Source organism: Pongo abelii, chromosome 18 (genome assembly GCF_028885655.2).
Source record: "Pongo abelii isolate AG06213 chromosome 18, NHGRI_mPonAbe1-v2.0_pri, whole genome shotgun sequence".
Classification (NCBI taxonomy): domain Eukaryota; kingdom Metazoa; phylum Chordata; class Mammalia; order Primates; family Hominidae; genus Pongo; species Pongo abelii.
This window is the reverse complement of record NC_072003.2, coordinates 1,409,800-1,428,043: the sequence shown is the minus strand read 5'-3', so window position 1 is coordinate 1,428,043 and position 18,244 is coordinate 1,409,800. Positions and strand designations below refer to the sequence as shown.

The 18,244-nt window shown below is 59.7% G+C and overlaps 1 protein-coding gene across 6 annotated transcripts; it reads right to left on the bottom strand.

Annotated features, from left to right (window-relative positions):
• Positions 1–1,389: 1,389 nt before the first annotated feature.
• On the bottom strand, positions 1,390–17,681 carry UBE2I (ubiquitin conjugating enzyme E2 I). 6 transcript variants are annotated; one of them, XM_054534453.1, is made up of 8 exons: positions 16,503–16,678; positions 14,212–14,468; positions 12,696–12,810; positions 12,416–12,499; positions 11,071–11,143; positions 6,548–6,657; positions 6,314–6,393; positions 1,390–2,010 (listed from the first exon to the last, which is right to left on the bottom strand). In XM_054534453.1, exons 3-8 carry the CDS (start codon positions 12,759–12,761, stop codon positions 1,947–1,949), a joined length of 477 nt encoding a protein of 158 aa, XP_054390428.1. In that variant the 5' UTR covers positions 12,762–12,810; positions 14,212–14,468; positions 16,503–16,678; the 3' UTR covers positions 1,390–1,946. The 6 variants fall into 6 exon arrangements, with proteins under 6 accessions (XP_054390428.1, XP_054390430.1, XP_054390431.1 ...); XM_054534455.1 differs by lacking the exons at positions 14,212–14,468; positions 16,503–16,678 and adding an exon at positions 17,393–17,681; XM_054534456.2 differs by lacking the exons at positions 14,212–14,468; positions 16,503–16,678 and adding an exon at positions 17,541–17,673.
• Between the last annotated feature and the right edge of the window lie 563 nt (positions 17,682–18,244).

Genomic DNA, 18,244 nt, shown 5'->3' with positions numbered 1-18,244 from the left:
CACATACATGTGTAACTATTACTAAATGTAGTTCAGTCATTACAAAATAAGACATTCTGGGAGCGGGCTACAAATATTCAAACCAGCTGAATTCCCCAGGTAAGGCCCCCTGTGTTATAAACAAACCACAAACATCAGATGTCAGACCAAGAGCTCAGTGACTGCAGGGTGCATAGCCGGAAAAACCAACAAGGCACTGGCACCGCAGGGTCGCTGGGTGGGGTGGGGGGGGCACTGCCGGCTTGGGGGGCCTTTGGAAGTCACCTCTAACTTCGATTCCCAGCCAACAGTGGCTGGGGTCCCACACGGACCCGGAGGGTGTCGAGCTCCCCTTCCCAGGGCCCTGGGCCGTGCCCTCCCTGCATTCTTTGCTCCTTTGGGGAGCACCCGCCCTGTCCCCTTGGGACCCTGAACTTGGGCCACGGGGACCCAGCTCCAGCCGCCGGGGGGTGCCAGGGCAGCAGGGCCAGCTGCAGCCCTAAGGCTTGAAATGAAACTGAGGAGGGCCAAGCTCGCTAGGATGGGGAGACTGAGTTGGGGGCCGGAGGTCGGAGGGCTGGGAGCGCCGGGCTGTGTCCCCCAGGGCTTCCCATCTCTGTCCACTGCGCCTTCCCTGCTGGGAGGTGACCAGCACCCAACTTCCCAGCCAGGCCACTTCCTGCAGTGGCTCGGCCATGGCTGAGGCAGCCCCAAGAGGCCTGGCTGGCCCAACCTTTGCAGAGGGCTCAGCGTCAGGGCGGCTTCTGAGGGGCACAGCCTCCCCAGGACAGACCACGCTCAGGCGGCCTCAGGACGAAGAATTACAGACACAGGCTGCCCAAGGCCCTCCACCTGGCACTAAGGGTCGGGGAAGCCCTGGAGGGGCCACGGCTGTGGGCTCTCCCGGAAAAAGCACCTGGCGTTTGCCAAGGGTGGTAGCAAGGCTGCCTCCTGAGGACACAAGGGACAGACACCTGAGGTGGCACCCTATGCACAGCACGGCTCCATCCCTGTGACCTGGCCACTGAAGAGGGCACCCCCGCCAGCAGGCTGCCTGGATAGGAGTCCTCAGGCAGCCTCCAGCCCTGGTCTGGACCTGGCCTTGCAGCCCCCAAGACACCAGTGCACAGTTGCCAGGGTCTCGACGCCAATCCCGACCTATGCAGATCTTAGCTGCCCAGCGCTCTACGGCCCGAAGATCCGGGGAGCACAGAAACCTCAACAGCACTTTGTACACACAGCCCTGTTTACAGAGATCCAGGGCAAGACAGAGCCACGAAGCCTGGGTGCATCCGAAGCAGATGGGAGAGCCTGGTCCTGTCCCGAGGTGGGGCTACAGGCAGGTGGGGAGGGCCGGGCACTCGGAGGCCGCCTCCTCACACTTTCAATGAAAATAATGCAACCAAAACCTTTATATAAACAGTTTATTTACTCTAAACAGCAACACAGACAAAACGCCATATAAACACAAAGGAAGTGGCGCAGAACCGAGATGCTGACCTGGGGTCTGAGGCTCAAAAGCAGCACAGCCCAGGTTCTAGAAGGTTCTAGAGAGGAGCGGCAGGAGGGAGGGTGCATTTCCATACAGCCAGCTGAGGCCAAGTGCAGCTCTGCACGGTGAGAAGCATGCCTGCATCCCAGAGCGAGGAACTCGCCCCTGGGGGACTTACCCAAGTATAAAAGTTTATAATTTTACAGCAGTTGAAATACTGACATCAATATTAAAATAAAAGCGAGTTTTACATAACAATCAAAAATACAAAAGACCGAAGGAAGAGACCCTGTATGGAAACGGGCAATTCAGCGAATCGAGACCGCGCACCCGCGGCGGCAATGGAAGATGGCGCCCGCCCAACCCCCCCAGGTGACTAGTCATTGTACGGAGCAACTTCAGATTTGCAAAAATGTTGTAAACAAGTTCTTGCCAAACCAATCCCTTCCTTTTGACGATGCCACAGGGTCGCTGCTTATGAGGGCGCAAACTTCTTGGCTTGTGCTCGGACCCTTTTCTCGTACTCCACTCTGTTTTGGCTGAGGAGGTCAAAAGAGAAGAGACGCGTTAGAGGGCTGAGAAGCCTGGCCCTCACGCTCGCCCCGGAGCCAGCTCGGCACACCAGGCTGCAGGACGGCACCTCCTGGGCGAGGGCACTGTGGAGCTTGTCAGAGTAACGGAAGCAGGAAGCCCGGAGAAGCAGGGAGGCCTACGTGGTGGGGAGCCCAGGCTGGCTCTGACGTGGATGAGACTGTCCTGTGGTCTGAGGGGGACAGAAGGGCAGGGAGGAGAGGAACCCATGCTGGGTGGATGTGGTGTTCGAGGGGGACAGAGGGGCCCTGCAGGGCTGCGAGGAGGGCTCACGCCCTGGTGTTCCAGGGGGACAGAGGGGTCCCCGCAGGGCCGCGAGGAGGGCTCACGCCCTGGTGTTTGAGGGGCACAGAGGGGTCCCCGCAGGGCTGTGAGGAGGGCTCAGGGCCTGCAACATCGTTGCCGATGCCAAAAGTCTGGTCCTAACTAGTCATCAGCAGCTTCTCTTTTCTGTAGGTCTGGGGACAGTGCTAATAAACTGAAAACACGGACTGTTTGCCACTGTTTTTGTTAATTCCCAAAAATAGACACAAACTTCTGGAGGGTTTTTCCATGAGGCTCTCAGCCCCAGGGGCAAAGGTGTGGGAAGGCAGGCCTGGTTCAGAAGGGGTTGTGCACGAGCTGGGCAGTGCAGGGGCATCGGGAACAGGTCTGGAGCTGGGCAGAGTGAGGCTCAGCCTGCAAACAGCTGCCCAGGAGAGTGGCATGGCACACACTGCCTGGGCAAAACAGGTGGGCGGGAGGGCGGCCAAGGCTGCACCTAAGGGGCTGATGGGTCACTGGGGGCAGCATGACCCTGAGGACGGGGGACACCGTGACATTTATGGAGGTGGCTCCTGGGGTCGCAGTCCAGGCAGTCTCGCCAGGATTGGACCTGGTCTGAGACACTGAGCCTCACTCTGCATGGTGCAACAGCCCAGGACGGTGGCAGCGCAGGTGCCATCCCCACCCAGGCCAAGGGCCTGGACCGCAGCCCAGACCCCAGCGCCCTCCTTGGGCCACCAGCCGGCCCCAGGGCAGAGCAGCTTAGCTGGGTGGACATGGAAGGAACCAGAGGCGGTGGCCACACGTCCCAGCTCTTCCTTGACCAAGCAGGGGCCCCGAGAAAAGGCACCTGCCAGGGCAGGAACACGGTCCAAGGCCTCCAGGAAACCCAGGAAAAAGGATCTGAAACCCGCAAACATGCTTCACAAAGAGTGCTTTTCAAGTGGATGTTTGTAGGAGAAAGAACGTTTGTTTACGTGCACGCAAATGTACAGTGCAGCCCATCAGGCACCAAGCCCAGGAGACACAGGGGAAAGTCACACAGGGCGGGGGACTGCAACCCTGCCCAGCCCACGCTGCAGATGGGAGCCACAGCCCAGCTCTGGAGATGGTTGGCAAATGGGGTGCAGGCGAGACAGAGCTCACGCCCACACCATGCTGGGGATGGCAGACCATCTAAGGGCTAGGCAGGAAAACATTTGCCTTTTTTTTTTTTTCTTTTTTTGAGACAGAGTCTCGCTCTGTTGCCCAGGGTGGAGTGTGGTGGCGTGATCTTGGCTCACTGTAAGCTCCACCTCCCAGGTTCAAGCCATTCTCCTGCCTCAGCCTCCCGAGTAGCTGGGGTTACAGGTGTGCGCCACCACGCCCGGCTAATTTTTTATATTTTTACTAGAGATGGGGTTTCACCATGTTAGCCAGGATGGTCTTGATCTCCTGACCTTGTGATGTGCCTGCCTTGGCCTCCCAAAGTGCTGGGATTACAGGCATGAGCCACCGTGCCTGGCATGCTTTTTTTTTTTGAGACAGGGTCTCGTTTTGTCACCCAGGCTGGATTGTGATGCTGCAATCTTGGCTCACTGCAGCATCAACCACCTGGGCTCAAGCAGTCCTCCCACCTCAGCCTCCCAAATAGCTGGGACTACAGGCATGCACCACCATCCCCGGCTTAATTTTTTTTTTTTTTTAAGAGAGCAGGTCTTGCCATGTTGTCCAAGCTGGTCTCCAACTCCTGGGCTCAGGCAACTCTCCCACAGTGGCCTCGCAAAGCGTTGGGATTACAGGCATGAGCCACCACACCTGGCAGAATTTTTAATTTTTTGTAGAGCTAGGGTCTCGCTATGTTGCCCAGTCTAGTCATGAACTCCTGAGTTCAAGCAATCAGCCCACCTTGCCTCCCAAAGTGTCGGGATTACAGGCGTTGGGGCCACCACACTTGGCCTAGAAAACATTTTCCAGGCACGGTGGCTCATGCCTGTAATCCCGACACTTTGGGAGGCAAGGCAGGTGGATTACCTGAGATCAGAAGTTCGAGACCAGCCTGGCCAACATGGTGAAACACTGTCTTTACTAAAAATACAAAAATTAGCCAGGTGTGGTGGCGGGCACCTGTAATACCAGCTACTTGGGAGGCTGAGGCAGGAGAATCACTTGAACCCAGGAGGCGGAGGTCGTAGTGAGCTGAGATCACATCACTGCACTCCAGCCTGGGCGACAGAGTGAGACTCTGTTTCAAAAAAAAAAAAAAAGAAAACATTTTCTGCCTCAAGGGCCATGTGGACACCCGTGAGCACTGCGGCTTCCTGTCCAAGGGAATGCATTTCACGGAACTCCTAGGGCACAGCAGGCCAGCACACAAACCCAGGTCACGCCACATGCCATGAGCCACTTCCAGCAATGGCTCGGCTGACTGAGCAGCTATGAGTTTTTTTTTTGAGACAGGGTCTTGTTTTGTCACGCAGGCTGGATTGCAGTGCTGTAATCTCGACTCACTGCAGCATCAACGTCCTGGGCTCAAGCAGTTCTCCCACCTCAGCCTCCCAAATAGCTGGGACTACAGGTGTGCACCACCATGCAGGGGAGCCAGGCTGAGCCTGGGGTGGCTGCTGTGATACTTGCTCCCTGCCTGGGGCCTCTGTGCCACCCTCAGACACCAGGGAGGGCACCTTGCAGACACCTGGGCTGGGCCCGCATCCAGGGAGAAACGCATCTCTCCAAAACCACGTGCTTTTTTTTTTTTTTTGAGATGGCATCCCGCCGTTGCCAGGCTGGAGAGCACTGGCAGGATCTCAGTTCACTGCAACTTCCGCCTCCCGGGTTCAAGTGATTCTCCTGTCTCAGCCTCCCGAGTACCTGGGATTACAGGCACCCACCACTACGCCCAACTATTTTTTTGTATTTTTAGTAGGGACGAGGGTTTCGCCACGTTGGCCAGGCTGGTCTCGAACTCCTGACCGCATGATTCGCCCACCTCAGCCTCCCAAAGTGCTGGGATTACAGGCGTGAGCCACTGCGCCCGGCCGAAACCAGGTGCTTTTCCTCACGACCTGTGCGGGCTGGGCCTACGGCAACCGGGACCCCTCAGCCTCCCCCCTCCTGACCAGGAGACGCACCCTGGAGGGAGAGGGCCCCCAATGCCCACGGTGGCAGGGATGTGTGGGGTAGCTGCAGGGTGAGCCTTCTGGGTCCCTGGCCACTGGGGCCCCCGAGACCCCCTCAGAGGTGTGGGGACCTGTGGTGAGATGGGGCTGGGTTTCTCAACGCTGCAGGTGGAGCAGTGGGGGTCGGAGGCCCCAACCCACCTTCTTATGGACCTGCCCAGAGCAGCTGCAGAGGGAGCAGGACAAGCAGGCGCGTGGTGTCTGCTCAGGGCAGGGTCCTCCCTGCTGTCCCCAGCACTGTTTGGCTGTCGTCTGCATCCTAACTCACACCAGGCCCTCCTTGGTGCAGACAGGACCCCACGCCCACGGGGACCCTTCTAGCCACAGCAGCACCTCACAGGGACAGGGTGGAAGCCCACGGCCTGTGTAACAGCATCACATCACTGAGCCCTGCTGGGCTGGGTCCCCCCACAGGAGGAACCAAGTTGTAGAGGGGATGGGGACAAGAAGCAGGGGCGGTGCAGGAGGCTGGGGTCCAAGGGAGGCTGAGCCGGTGGAAAGGCCTCTCAGCATGGCCTCCTCTGGCACCCACGCCTAGGGTCCTTCCCCTCCTAGCTGGCCACAACTCACTGGGGCAGTGGCCCAAGACAGCCCCTGTCACCTGGCCTGCTCCCTCCCCCAGACACGGCTCTGGCGCCATCCATGCCCACCGCAGACCGTGTGCAACGGTGCCTGCTGCCCACAGGGTTTATGCCCCCCGACCTTCCCCCTGGAGACGCGGACCTGGCTGTCCCTAGGGTGAGCCTGTGTGCTCCACTCCCCTCCTGCCAGGCGGCCTTGGCTGGGATGGGGAGGAGCTGCCACCAGCGGGGCCAAGGTTGCTACTAACCAGTAAATCGTGTAGGCCTCTGCTTGAGCTGGGTCTTGGATATTTGGTTCATTTAGAAGTTCCTGTATTCCTAATAGGATCTGCGCCAGAGACAAAAACACAAGACAGGTGTGAGCAGTTTGAAAGGGAGACACCGTGAGACTCAGCCTCAGCCACAGAGAATGACCACAGACTCACGCGTCCGGAGGGGAGACTGAGGCAGCCCTGCCCGTGCCGGCGGCGGAGGCCCCGTACCTGTTTGATTGTGATGGCTGGCCTCCAGTCCTTGTCCTCCTCTAAGATGGACAGGCACACTGTCCCCGAAGGGTACACATTCGGGTGAAATAATGGTGGTTCGAATTTACCTGGAGGAAAAGGAAGAAAGGAAGCACTTTTTGGAGGCAGGCACTGTCCCAGAGTCACGTCCTTCCCCACGTCACCCTCCTCCCAACACTGGGGCCCCGGGTTGGCAGCCAGGTTATTTGGCCAAAAACTTTTCAAAAAAATTAAATTGTGGCCATGAGGAGACAAAAGGCAGACATATACACCTTTGCACACAGGGAACAGAGCCTTGGGGACACGGCCGCAGTTGAGACGAAGCTGTGTCTCTCCCGGGACAGAACTCCCAGCACAGCCAGGCAGTCTGGGAACATAGGCCCCAGGGTGGCCACTTAACCTGTGGCCCCTACATCCTTCCCAGCTGGGCCAGACTCAGGGGAGATGGAAGGAGCCACAGGAGACGTCCAGGGACATAGCCAAGGCCCTTCCAGAGTCGGCTGTTCCGACACAGACCCTCTGCTTCCAGGACACACGGGCTTTTAGGACCCTGTGTTATTTCTTTACAAAAAAGCAGAAAAGTTTGCCACCATTAGCCCCACCAGGGACCATCACAGTTGATATTCTAGGCTATTTCCCATCTTTTACCCGGGCATCCTCCCTCTTCTCTCAGTGCTACGGAAGGACACGCAGTGTGGCACATCTAGTGCAGCCAGAGGAATTATCAGAAAGCCAACGTGCCACGAACACCTACAGCTTCCCAGAACACTTGCTCCTACCGACCACTGCGTCTGCCCCGTAATCCCAACTCCAACACCCGCGGGCAGCTTCCTGGACTTCAGGTACCATGGAGACGCACAGGGCACACTCCCTGGGGAAGGCGAGGACACCACCACAGAGCATCCCACACTGCGACCATCCCACACGGCGGACCATCCCACACCGCAGGAGCTCACGGACGACACCAGCAGCTGCGTGGCAGTCCTGAGTGCGAACGCGCGTGAGCGCGCTGCTGTGGAATGTGCGGTCACGGCGTTGGCCCTCAAGCCATGCTGCTTCCAGGCTGCATCGCTGGCGGATTCTAGCCACTGGGTGAGGTGCACGGCGGCCACTCCGTGGTGCTACGCTGCGCATCCTGGTGACCGCTGAGGGCCCCTTTCAGCCCAGGCTGCTTCCTGGTGACTGCTTCGGAGAAGTTCCTCAAGTGACACGTCTTACAGGGCTCTTCTGCTTGGGGCTTGACTTTTTGCTTTTTTAATTTTTTGAGATGGAGTTTCACTGTGTTGCCCAGGCTGGATCTCAGCTCACTGCAGCCTTCACCTCCCGGGCTCAAGTGATTCTCCCGCCTCACCTTAGCCTCCAGAGTAGCTGAGGTTACAGGCACCTGCCATCAAGCTTGGCCAATTTTTCTATTTTATTAGAACCGGGGTTCCTCCAGTTGGTCAGGCTGGTCTCAAACTCCTGACCTTAAGTGATTCACCTGCCTCAGCCTCCCAAAGTGCTGGGATCACAGGTGTGAGCCATCGCGCCCGGCCTGACCTTTTGCTCTTCTAAGGGAATCTTTTGGCAAACACAAAAATTGCCTAATTTCAATTTAATCTGATTTCTCAATCTCGTTTCTTCTGCCAATCACAACTTACCCACAGAAAGGCGCAGATGCTGGACGCCAGCACCGCCAGGCCCACCTGTCCCTCCCGAGGTAGAGGCTGCCTCCTAGTTCCTCGTGGCCTCCGGCTTGGCCACTCCCGCGCTTGGCAGAAGGAACACAAAGGGGGTGCCCTCCTGTCTGGACTGTCCGCCAGGCATCACGTGGCCTCTTCACTCTTCCCTACCTGTCATCTGTGGCAAGTGGGGGTGACACCGGCACCCATCTGTGCCTCTGGTGGACACACGCCTGCGCGTCTGTGAATCTCGACTGACTCGAGTGAACAGCCAGGTCCTACAGCATGAGCTCGGCTTCCACCAGTGTGGCAGGCAGCGTCCAGGAGAAACGTTCAGAACATCCGCTCCCTCCAGCAGTGGCTGAGGCTCCCGCTGCCCTGCGCCGCGGCTCTGTCTGCTCCCCTGTGCGGTACGGCAGATCCCACTGCAGAGGCTTCCACTCTTCGGCAAAGCCAGGCATCCCTGCCACATTTGCTGGCTGGGTGGAGGCCTTTCCTGTGCTGGACGTAATGGCTGCCTTCTTACTGATTCCCAGGAGCTCTTGGTAGATTCGGGGTGAGGGCTGAGGTACGTACATACACCGTAGTGTGCCCTCCTGCCCGGTGCCAACTGCAGTCTTTATGATTAAGAGAGATTCTTAATTTCAACTTAGTCAACTCGTCAATCTCCCTCTGGCCAGCACTTCATTGCATCCCTGGTGAAGAGATCCCTGCCTGCCCAGGGCTCACGGACACCATCCTGGGTCTTCCTCTCCACGCTGTTCTGCTTGGGTACCACAATCCATCTGGAAGCTGTTTCTCTATGATGGGAGGCAGAGCTCATCTCTCCTGCTGGAATATCCCTCAGGGTGTCACAGCCCAAAACACCACACGCGTGGCCTCCGGACCCCTTGCTCTGTCTGCGGGTCTGCCTGCCTGTCTTCTCAGCAACCCCGCAGTCTCCATCACCGTGTCCCGTGGCAGGTCTGGCGGAGGGTAAGCGTGTGTGCTGTGCACCCACGAAGCCCCAGCCTGGGTCTCACCACCCCTACCGAGAAGCCAAGGCCTCCGCATTTCTGCATCTCCTGAGTCTGTGGGACAGTTTCCAACAAGACGTGCTTGACTCCAACTGGGATCACACGGAATCTGCAGACAAGCCTGGAAAGAAGGGCTGTCTGTACAACGTCGTGTCTTCCCCTCCAAATGCAGAGAAGAGCTCAGCTACCGCTCAGGCCGGCCATGGTTTCCCTTGGAACATTCTACAGTTTTCAGTACAGAGGTCCTGAACCAATCTTTTGTTGCATTTATTCCAACGTATTTCATGCTACTATAAATGGCAGTTTTAAAACCTTGCTCACTGAAATGATATAAAAGCAGATTTGTGTACCTCAATCTCTACTTCATTTTTATATGTATTACTTAGTTTTGTTTCCTTTACGATATCCTGTGCTATTTTTTTTTTGAGACAAGGTCTTGCTCTGCTGTCCAGGCTGGAGTGTAATGGTGTGATCTTGGCTCACTGCACCTGCCTCCTGGGTTCAAGTGCTTCTACTGCCTCAGCCTCCCAAGCAGCTGGGATTACAGGCACCCACCACCACACCCGCTAATTTTTGTATTTTATTTTTTTTTAGTAGAGACAGGGTTTCACCATGTTTTCCAAGCTAGTCTTCACCTCAGGTGATCCTCCCACCTCGGCCTCCAAAAGTGCTGGGATTCCAGGCGTGAGCCACTGCACCCAGCCTTGCACCTCAGCTTTACTGAGCTGTTGTCCTGGCCTTCCTCCCCACGTCTTTCGTTGTGACTTCTTATTCTTGTCCTGCTGCACTTGCTTGGAATTCCAATAAACGGTTGAACAGAATCAATGAAAGCAGCTACTTTGTCTCATTCTTATATTTTTCTTAATTAAAATAAGTCATCTTAAGTAACACCTGCTCACGGTTTAAAAAAAAAAAATCAAACAGCAAAGGACAATCCAAAATGAAGCAAGTCTCGGCCAGGTTGTGCTGTCAGCAGTCCTCAAGCTCCTCTGGTCACTGCCACTGCGGAAAACACTTGTGTGTCTTGAGTGACAATTGCAGGGGAAGCTTTTACACAGAGCTCTCGCCTCACCGTGGCCAGGCACTCTCTAGGTGCTGGGCACGTGTTAACGCGTGGAACTCACCACAAAAAGGGCCTGCCGATTTCCAGCTATGGGACGGCAGGGACGCGGCAGCCCTCTCCTCCCTCTCCTGAGTTTTGCTGAACTGACTGAGATCATTAACTTAGCTGTAGGCTCAATTTCGAATCTGGCCTCAGCCCTTTCTTCTCACGTCTTCTCTGCTGCTCACCTGCTCTATGCCTGCCCAGGCTGCAGACACAGCCACGGGTGGGAGACTGTAAGACACCACAGGAAGAGCAGTAAGAAGGTGGAGCAAGATAAATCCTCAGGGTGAGACTCTGAGTGGTGGTCCTTCTGCATGTCCATCCCATCCAGGGCTGGGGTCTTGTGGGCACCAAATCCTCTGTCTTCATCGCCAACAACCACTGAGGGTCCAGGCACTCCTAGCCCAGGAGCTCCAGCCTGGTTCTCACAGCGCCTCCCTCCACAGGACTCTGGAGCTTCCCAGCCAATTAGCCGGGATGAGAGACTAAGTCTATTACGTGTACCGCCCACCCCTGGAGCTGGAAACAGACTCGAATCTGCAGCCTGAGGCGGGGACCAGGGATCAAAGCCGACCTCCAAATCTGTGAACTCCCTCCCTCCCAGCTCCATGATCGCCCAGACCAGGGCACCACAGCCACAGCCAGGGGCCTCTTTGGAGAGGACTCCAATCCCCACAGGAACAGGCCGACTTCCAGGACACTGAACAGTGAGCTACTTACATTTTGGTGGCGAAGATGGATAATCATCTTTGAAAAGCATCCGTAGTTTAAACAAGCCTCCTTCCCACGGAGTCTGTGGGGAAATAAACCGTGGTGAGATGGGCTGCTTGCCTGCCGCAGGCCGGCCCAGGAGGAAGGGGCTCGCTTCTAGGACACAACCTCCAGGACTGCCAGGACACCGGGGGCCAGAGGCCCGACAGAGGCGGCTCCCAAACCAGCCTGAAGCCTGGACCAGCCCCGCCAAGGGGGCCGTCAGGACCTCTGCCGTGCCCAGAGCGTGAGTCTGAAAGGCCCTCCTGGGAAGGAGAGGAGGAGACGGGGGTCGGGGGCTGGGCTGGGGGTGACGACTGCCGCACACTGGGGCCGGCAGCGCCAAGAGCACACCCGTGCCCTCACCCCAGGGTGTTCTGCAAGCCCCTGCCTGGATGAGGCGCCTCTGCCACCCCACAACCTGATACCACTCCCGTCTTCCTTGGGGCCGCGCGCGCACCTGCCTCGCCATAACGTGAAGGGCAAGGGACGTTCTCAGCAGAGCCTCAGACAAGTGACAAATCCAAGCCACATCCTGTCTCGGGCAAAGCTGAGTCCTGCTGGGACTGCTCAGCTCAGGGGGCCGGAGCTGCTTTGAGAGCAGCTGTTTCAGAGCGAAACCCAGAGGCTGGCATGGGCCGGAGGGAACAAGGCCTCCGGCAGGACCAACACCTCAGGGATCTCTCCTTCCTTCAGAGTCCACGAGCATGAACCTTATGTGCACGCCGGCCTGGAGTCCCTGGCCAAGCGCTTCACGTGAGCTGGGCAAAGAGGACAGGCACGTGCGCCGCCCTGCTTGCCAGACACACATGGGGCCCCAAGCAGGCATCCTAGGTGGCTGCCGCCAGTCCCTGTGCCCCAAGAGGTTCTCCGGTAGGCGATTTTAGGCCGGGGTGGCTCTCCTGCAAACCCAGCTCCCGCGACCTGAGCCACACCTGGAAGGATACAGCAGAATCCCGGGTTCCAGCACGCAAAGGCTGCCCGCCCCTCAGGCCTGCTCCCAACACACACCAGAGCCCCTTCCCCTCTGCCACAGCTCAGCCCTGTGCCCGGCCAGGCCCAGCCTGCTTCCTTCTCAACCAGAAATGACCTCGGTAGGGACACAGCTGTCATCCCAACCTTGCCAGCACCACCTTCTGAGCTCAAGTCCTCACGGGGCGGGGGCCAGGCCACAGCTGGGGATCTGACCTGTTGACCGCAGCCTGTGACAAGGGTGGCCGTCACGGACGGCAGGGATCTGAGTGGAGTATCCCCGTGGCACTGCCGCACGCATCTGCTGAGCCCCAACAGGCAGGAGGCCGGCAGCGCCCCTTACCCCTTTCTTTCCTGGAATGGCGCACTCCCAGTTCATGAGGTTCATCGTGCCATCGGGATTTTTTGTTGGGACAGCCACGAAACCCTGAGAGAAAAGAAAACCAGCACAAAAGCACATCAGCGCGGCGGCATCTAGTTGGACCAAAACCACCAAGAATCGGCCTGCGAGTCCCACCAGCCCGGCCCAGGCACGCGACCAGCTCCCTCCCAGCAGGGAGGGCACAGTTTCAACCGAGGCGGGCTGTCCACAGCACTGCACACAGAAATGAAGCCCTCCTTACAAACGGGTGGTCTTTCCTCCACGCTTTCCTCTCCTGGGCGAGTCTGCTGAGGGCGATCCCGGACATGTTCACAGTCCCTGGAACACAGGAGGCAGAGCACGGGGTCAGGAGAGGCCTGGAACACAGGAGGCAGAGCACGGGGTCAGGAGAGGTGAGCGGGCTCCTGCCATCCCATCACACGCACACGGCCCGCAGCAGGCAGGCTTGCTCCTAACATGCGCTGGCCTGGCCCAGCAGGGACTCTCCTCTTGCAAGCCGTCGTCCGACCCCGAGGGTCTACCAGGGGAGGCCCCGTGAGTGGTGCCCAGATCACCGGGAGGCGGGGGCAGGAAGGACCCCTTCCCCATGGCCCCCACCCAGCCCCGGTCTGCAACACGTGCTGCAGCCTCTGCTCCAAGGTGAGGAGACAGATGTTCAGAGGCTAGGCCGCTGCGACTGGGCGGTAGCTGCCACCCTGCGGTGGCTGATGTGGCAGGGTCCTCACTGTACCATCAGGTGGGGACTAGGCAGGGCTGGTGCCCCAGATGGATGTGGGGTGCTGGGTCCCTGCCTTAGTATCAGGCGCTCAGAAGTGAGACTCAGGCTGGGCCAGGGGACATCTGACATCTGTTATTCTTTTTTTTTTTTTTTTTTTGGAGACAGAGTCTCATTCTGTTGCTCAGGCTGGAATGCAGTGGCGCGATCTCAGCTCACTGCAACCTCCGCCTCCTGAGTTCAAGCAATTCTCCTGCCTCAGCCTCCCGAGTAGCTGGGATTACAGGCGTGCGCCACCACGCCCAGCTGATTTTTGTATTTTTAGTACAGATGGGGTTTCACCAGGTTGAAGACAGAGCAGAACGAGTCCCACAGGGCAAAGGCTCAGCCTCACTGAGAGAGGAGCCCTCCACGGGGCCATCCTTCCCAGACCTTGCAGCCACTACCATGTCCCTGTAGCTTCAGGGGACAGACGGGTCCTGCAGGGCAGGGCAGGAGCATGGGGGAGGGGACCAGGTCCCTGATCAGAGGCAGCGGCACACACGCCAGATTCCAGCTCCACACTTCTGCACGGGACCTCAGGGGCTTGGCACCTTCACCTTTGGGGTCTCGGCGGGAGCCTGTCGGCCAGCACTGTCACTGGGGACACCAGGCAGACAGGGCCAGCAGCCTCAAGGCCACCCTACTGGTGGCCACCTTTACCGAAGAAAAACAGCACTCAGGGCACAAAACTCGCCGAAGAATTCAAAGCTAAACATGTGCTGATTTTCAACGTCCACGGGAACACGGAAGCTACCCCCAAGTCTGATATCTCAACACCAAACAAGGGCCACCTCTACAAAGCTGGGGGACTGAGCCAGGTCTTCTAAGCCGTGGGGGGGCGTCCCTACTACGGCTTGGGCTGTCCTAGAATAGCCACAAGGGCCCTGGTGACCTGGATGGCGCCCACACCTGTGGAGGCCCACGAACCTCACACACCTCGCAGCCGCAGGAAGGGGCCAGGTCAGCAGCTCCACCTGCGTCGGAGCCGCCGCAGCCTCACCTGGCACTCGTTGGGGAGACAAGGCCCAGTCCCCAGCAGACCCACGGAGGAAGGAGCTCTGAGAGGCCCGCACTCAGGTTCTGGCTGGCACGATGACTTCCCGAGTCAGCAAAGCACAAATCGGGGGTGGGGTTGGGATCAAAGAAGCCCAGGCAGGTCCAGTGTCGCCAGGGTACCAGGCTTCTGAGGCTGCTAGAGCCGCCTACCCTGCAGGTGGATTTGGCTCCTTTTCACCAAACACGGATCCTCAGGGCAGCCTGAGAAACAGCAGGCAAAGGAACCTGGGTCCTCCAGTCAGCAGGTGCTGGCGTCACAGTGAGAGGGTGACAGGGGCCACCCGGGCACTGGCCTCCAGGTCCACGACTAAGTCCAAGACAGGCAGCCCCAGACCGGGCCCCACTGGGATGTCCTTCTCCACACCCTCCTCACGGCAATGCAGAGGAGCCTGCAGGCCGCCTGCCCTCTGGACCGTTTGCCCTTCCCCATGCCCTCCTCTAAGTGGGGTGGGGGGAAGCCAGGGGCCAGACAGGCAGAAAGTGGGGGGCACAGCTGGGCCGAGCTGGGGGCAGGCAGGGTTCGAGCCCAGAGCGGAGTGGAGCGCCCGCCAACCACGGTTTCAAGGCTGTCTCCGCACCGGGCTGGGCTCTGAAACTCCACACGTTCCTCCACCCTCCACTCCCACATGCAGCAACCCAGCTGCGACCTGAGGACTCACAGCTCTCGCTTCCCCAGCCCCACGATGGGCTTCCTGAGTGGCCGCAGCCTGTGCCCGGTGTGGTGCAAAGCAGCCTGGCGAGCGGCCGTTTCTAGGAGGCACGACCTCCCAGGTGCCCGGGGTCTGAGCGAGGCCAGGAATCAGGCAGGTCTCTGAAGCCTCAGGCCAGTGCTCCGGACACTGAAGGACCATGGGCAATGCTATCCTCACAGCCAGGCAAGGCCAGGCCGCAGAGAGGCCAGCCAGGCCTGGGACCCTGCCACAGGCAGCCCTCCTGCTGAGGACTGGACAGAGCCGCCTAGAAGCCCCCGTCCCAGCACCTAGCTATTACTGTCTCAGGTGTGAGAAGTCGTGAGGGGTGGTCCTGCGAGACCTCCTGCCAAGGCCTGGCTGCTGCTGCTGTGTCCCCTGCCCCAAAGCACTCAGCACCACGGGGTGGTCTCACAGGCACTGCACCATCAGGGCAAGGAGCCACAGGTGCACACCCACCCTGTCCCAGACAGAAGCCAGGCCCCTCCCCCTGCACCCCCTCCTACTGGCCTTCTGGAGAAAGCGGCCAATCTGTAACAATGTAATCACAACACAGACCAAGCATTCAAAATCCCGCTGAAAATCGAATCTGCCCTTCCAAATTTACAGATAGGCACTTACTGAACCGGCTAGTAGTTACTAGACGCTTCAGAGCAAGAAACTTTTATGATGCAAAGACAAAAACAACTCTCATCTACTAGAGCCAGGCAAGGCCCAGACACTGCAGCAACGGAGACAGGGCCGGGCACTCCAGGAGCGGCCCGAAAGTCTGCCTTCTGTCCTCCTGCTGGGCGCCCGCAACCGGCTGAGCTTTAGCTTCTCGGATCACCGCCTTGCTCTGCTGGTTGACAGCACCGACTTCAGAGCAACTTCCTGGCTGAGGGTGAGCAAAGCACTCACCTCCCACAACTCCACCGCACTCATCTCCACAACTGGTGGTCGCCACGACAGGCTGGCACAAGAAGCCTTTAAAGACCCTCCTGCACCCAAATGCAAACTCTCCCAGGCTTGGGGAGGTATTCCCTTCTGCAAGACCCAAGCACCTGCAGTCGGGAGACGCTCACCTGGCGGCACCTGATCTGCCCCAGGCCCCGAGAATGTTTCTGAAGCAAGACCCCAAACCCTGAGACACCACACAAGCGCACACCAGCAACCACCCAGTGGCCTAGGGAAGGGACCTCTCCGAATGAGCAATCAGGGCAAACTTAGGATCCGTCCCGTCTTCCGTTGCATAGGTTCTCTACCCAAAGGCAACGTTTCTTGAAGAGCAAGAAACATTTGGGGTAGGTCCTGTAAAAGGAAACAAACCGAACACCCCAAAGACAGGCACTTTGCAAACAGAGAAACTAAGCGTAACTTCCAATTATACCAACAAAACCACTTCGTTCTGCGATTCAAGCGTGACTACAGGCCACGATCACAAGCCCAACTAACCATTCCCTTACATTCCTCCTACGCACGTTAACTGCCAGAACCAACTACTATTCAACCGATAAAAAGAGATGCCCAAAACAGAATAAAACTCTCCCTCCAGCGAGGCGCTCACGTTCAGGGCCCCAGCAAACGCCAGCAGAGCATCTTCAGAGGCGCAAGAAAACTTAGACTTGTTTTGGTTTTAAGGCACCGAAAACAAGCCCGCTCACCGGCCCCCACCCCCGCGAGCCAGCGATGTTGCAATCCAAGACTCTCCCCCCGCGGCCCATCCTCTCCGTCCGCGGGGCGACCGTGACCCCGGAAGCCGCTCCCCGCGCAGGAGGAAGGCGCGGCCTCGCGGGGCCCCGGCTGCAGGTGGCTGCCCCGGCCCCACGCCAGGCGCACCTCGGGGGCGAAGTGGGGGAGCCCCGGCTCCGAAGGCCTGCGGCGGCCCGGGCGCTCAGGCCGCAGCCCCGCGGCGCCAGCAGCGCGGACCCAGCCGGCGCCGAGCGCGGGGCCTCTCGGACTCCCCGGGAAGCTCGGCCGCGGCGCGGGGCCCGGCTCGGCGGGGCGGGGCGCGGGGCAGTCGGGGGCCCGGGCCCGACAGGAGTAGAGGCCTCGGCCCGACCCCCGCCCCGCGGCCCCGGCCCGGCCCCCGCACGCGCTCACCTCGGGCGGCCGCGGCCCCGGCGAGCGTAGCGGACAGGTGGAGGACCGAGCGGGGCGGCGGCGGCGGCGCTTCCCTTTGTCTCGGGACTTCCCTCCGGAGCCCGCTCCGCGCGCAGCCAGAGCAGCTCCGAGGACCCTGGCGCGGGCGGGGCGCGCGGGGCGGGGCCTGGCGCGGGGCTGCCCTCTGCACGCCTGCCTCGCGCGCCGCTGCCGCCGCCCGGCCCCGAGCACCGCCCGCGCCGCCGTGCGCCTCCCGTTGCCCGCGCCCCGCTGCCGCGCGCCCGCGCCCCAGGTCCGCCTCAGGAGCCCGGCCGGGGGGCGACTTTCCAGTCAGGCGGCGCCCTGGACACCTACGCCCTTAAAGGAGCCGCGTCCCCGATGTGAGGGAGCGTCTGTAAACTCCCCTTCGGGGTGCCCGCGTCCACCCGAGGACACGCCGGCAAGCAGCGAGGGAAAAAGGAGGCCGAGATCTCCAAAGGCTCCCCGGATGCCTGGCGGTCACCTCTCCAGCCACAGGTCCCGGAGGTTTCCTTAGGGTCAGGGCCTGGGGCCGGGGGCCAAAGACCACCGAGGCCTAAGGATCCTCTGAAGCGTCGCAGGACGGTGACGCTCCCGCGAGTTCAGCGCCCTGTGAAACCCCTTGCAATTGGCCAGTTCGGGGCGGTAGGCGGGGAGACCTTCTGATCCGCCCAATGAGCGGACCCCGTACAAAAGGCCGAATGCGAGCATGACCGACGGGAGGAGAAGTGTGGATGCTCCCTAATCTGGGGGCTGGCCCTGGGCGGGGGCGCGGGCGGGTCGTGGGGACTGCGAGCGGCGGGGGCGGGGGCGGGGCGAGCCTGTGGGGGAGGGGCGCTTCCGGACCCCCCCTCCCGCCCACGCAACACCCGGGACCGGGTCCGGAGGCCCCCAGACCCGCGAGCGCGCGGGACACTCCGTTCGCCAACGCGCGGCCGTGCCGGCCCCCGGGCTCTCCCGGCCCCCCCCTCCCCGCCCGCATTTCGCCGACGGCGGGGCCGCAGCCAAGGTCACGGTGTCCGAGTGCTTGGGGACCGCGCGGAGTGACCACATTCGTTCATTCCCTCCCTCACTCATTCATTCATTCCCTCCCCTACTCCCTCATTCCCTCCCTCACTCACTCATTCCCTCCCTCACTCATTCATTCAATCCTTCCATCACTCAATCATTCCTTCCCTCCCTCACTCA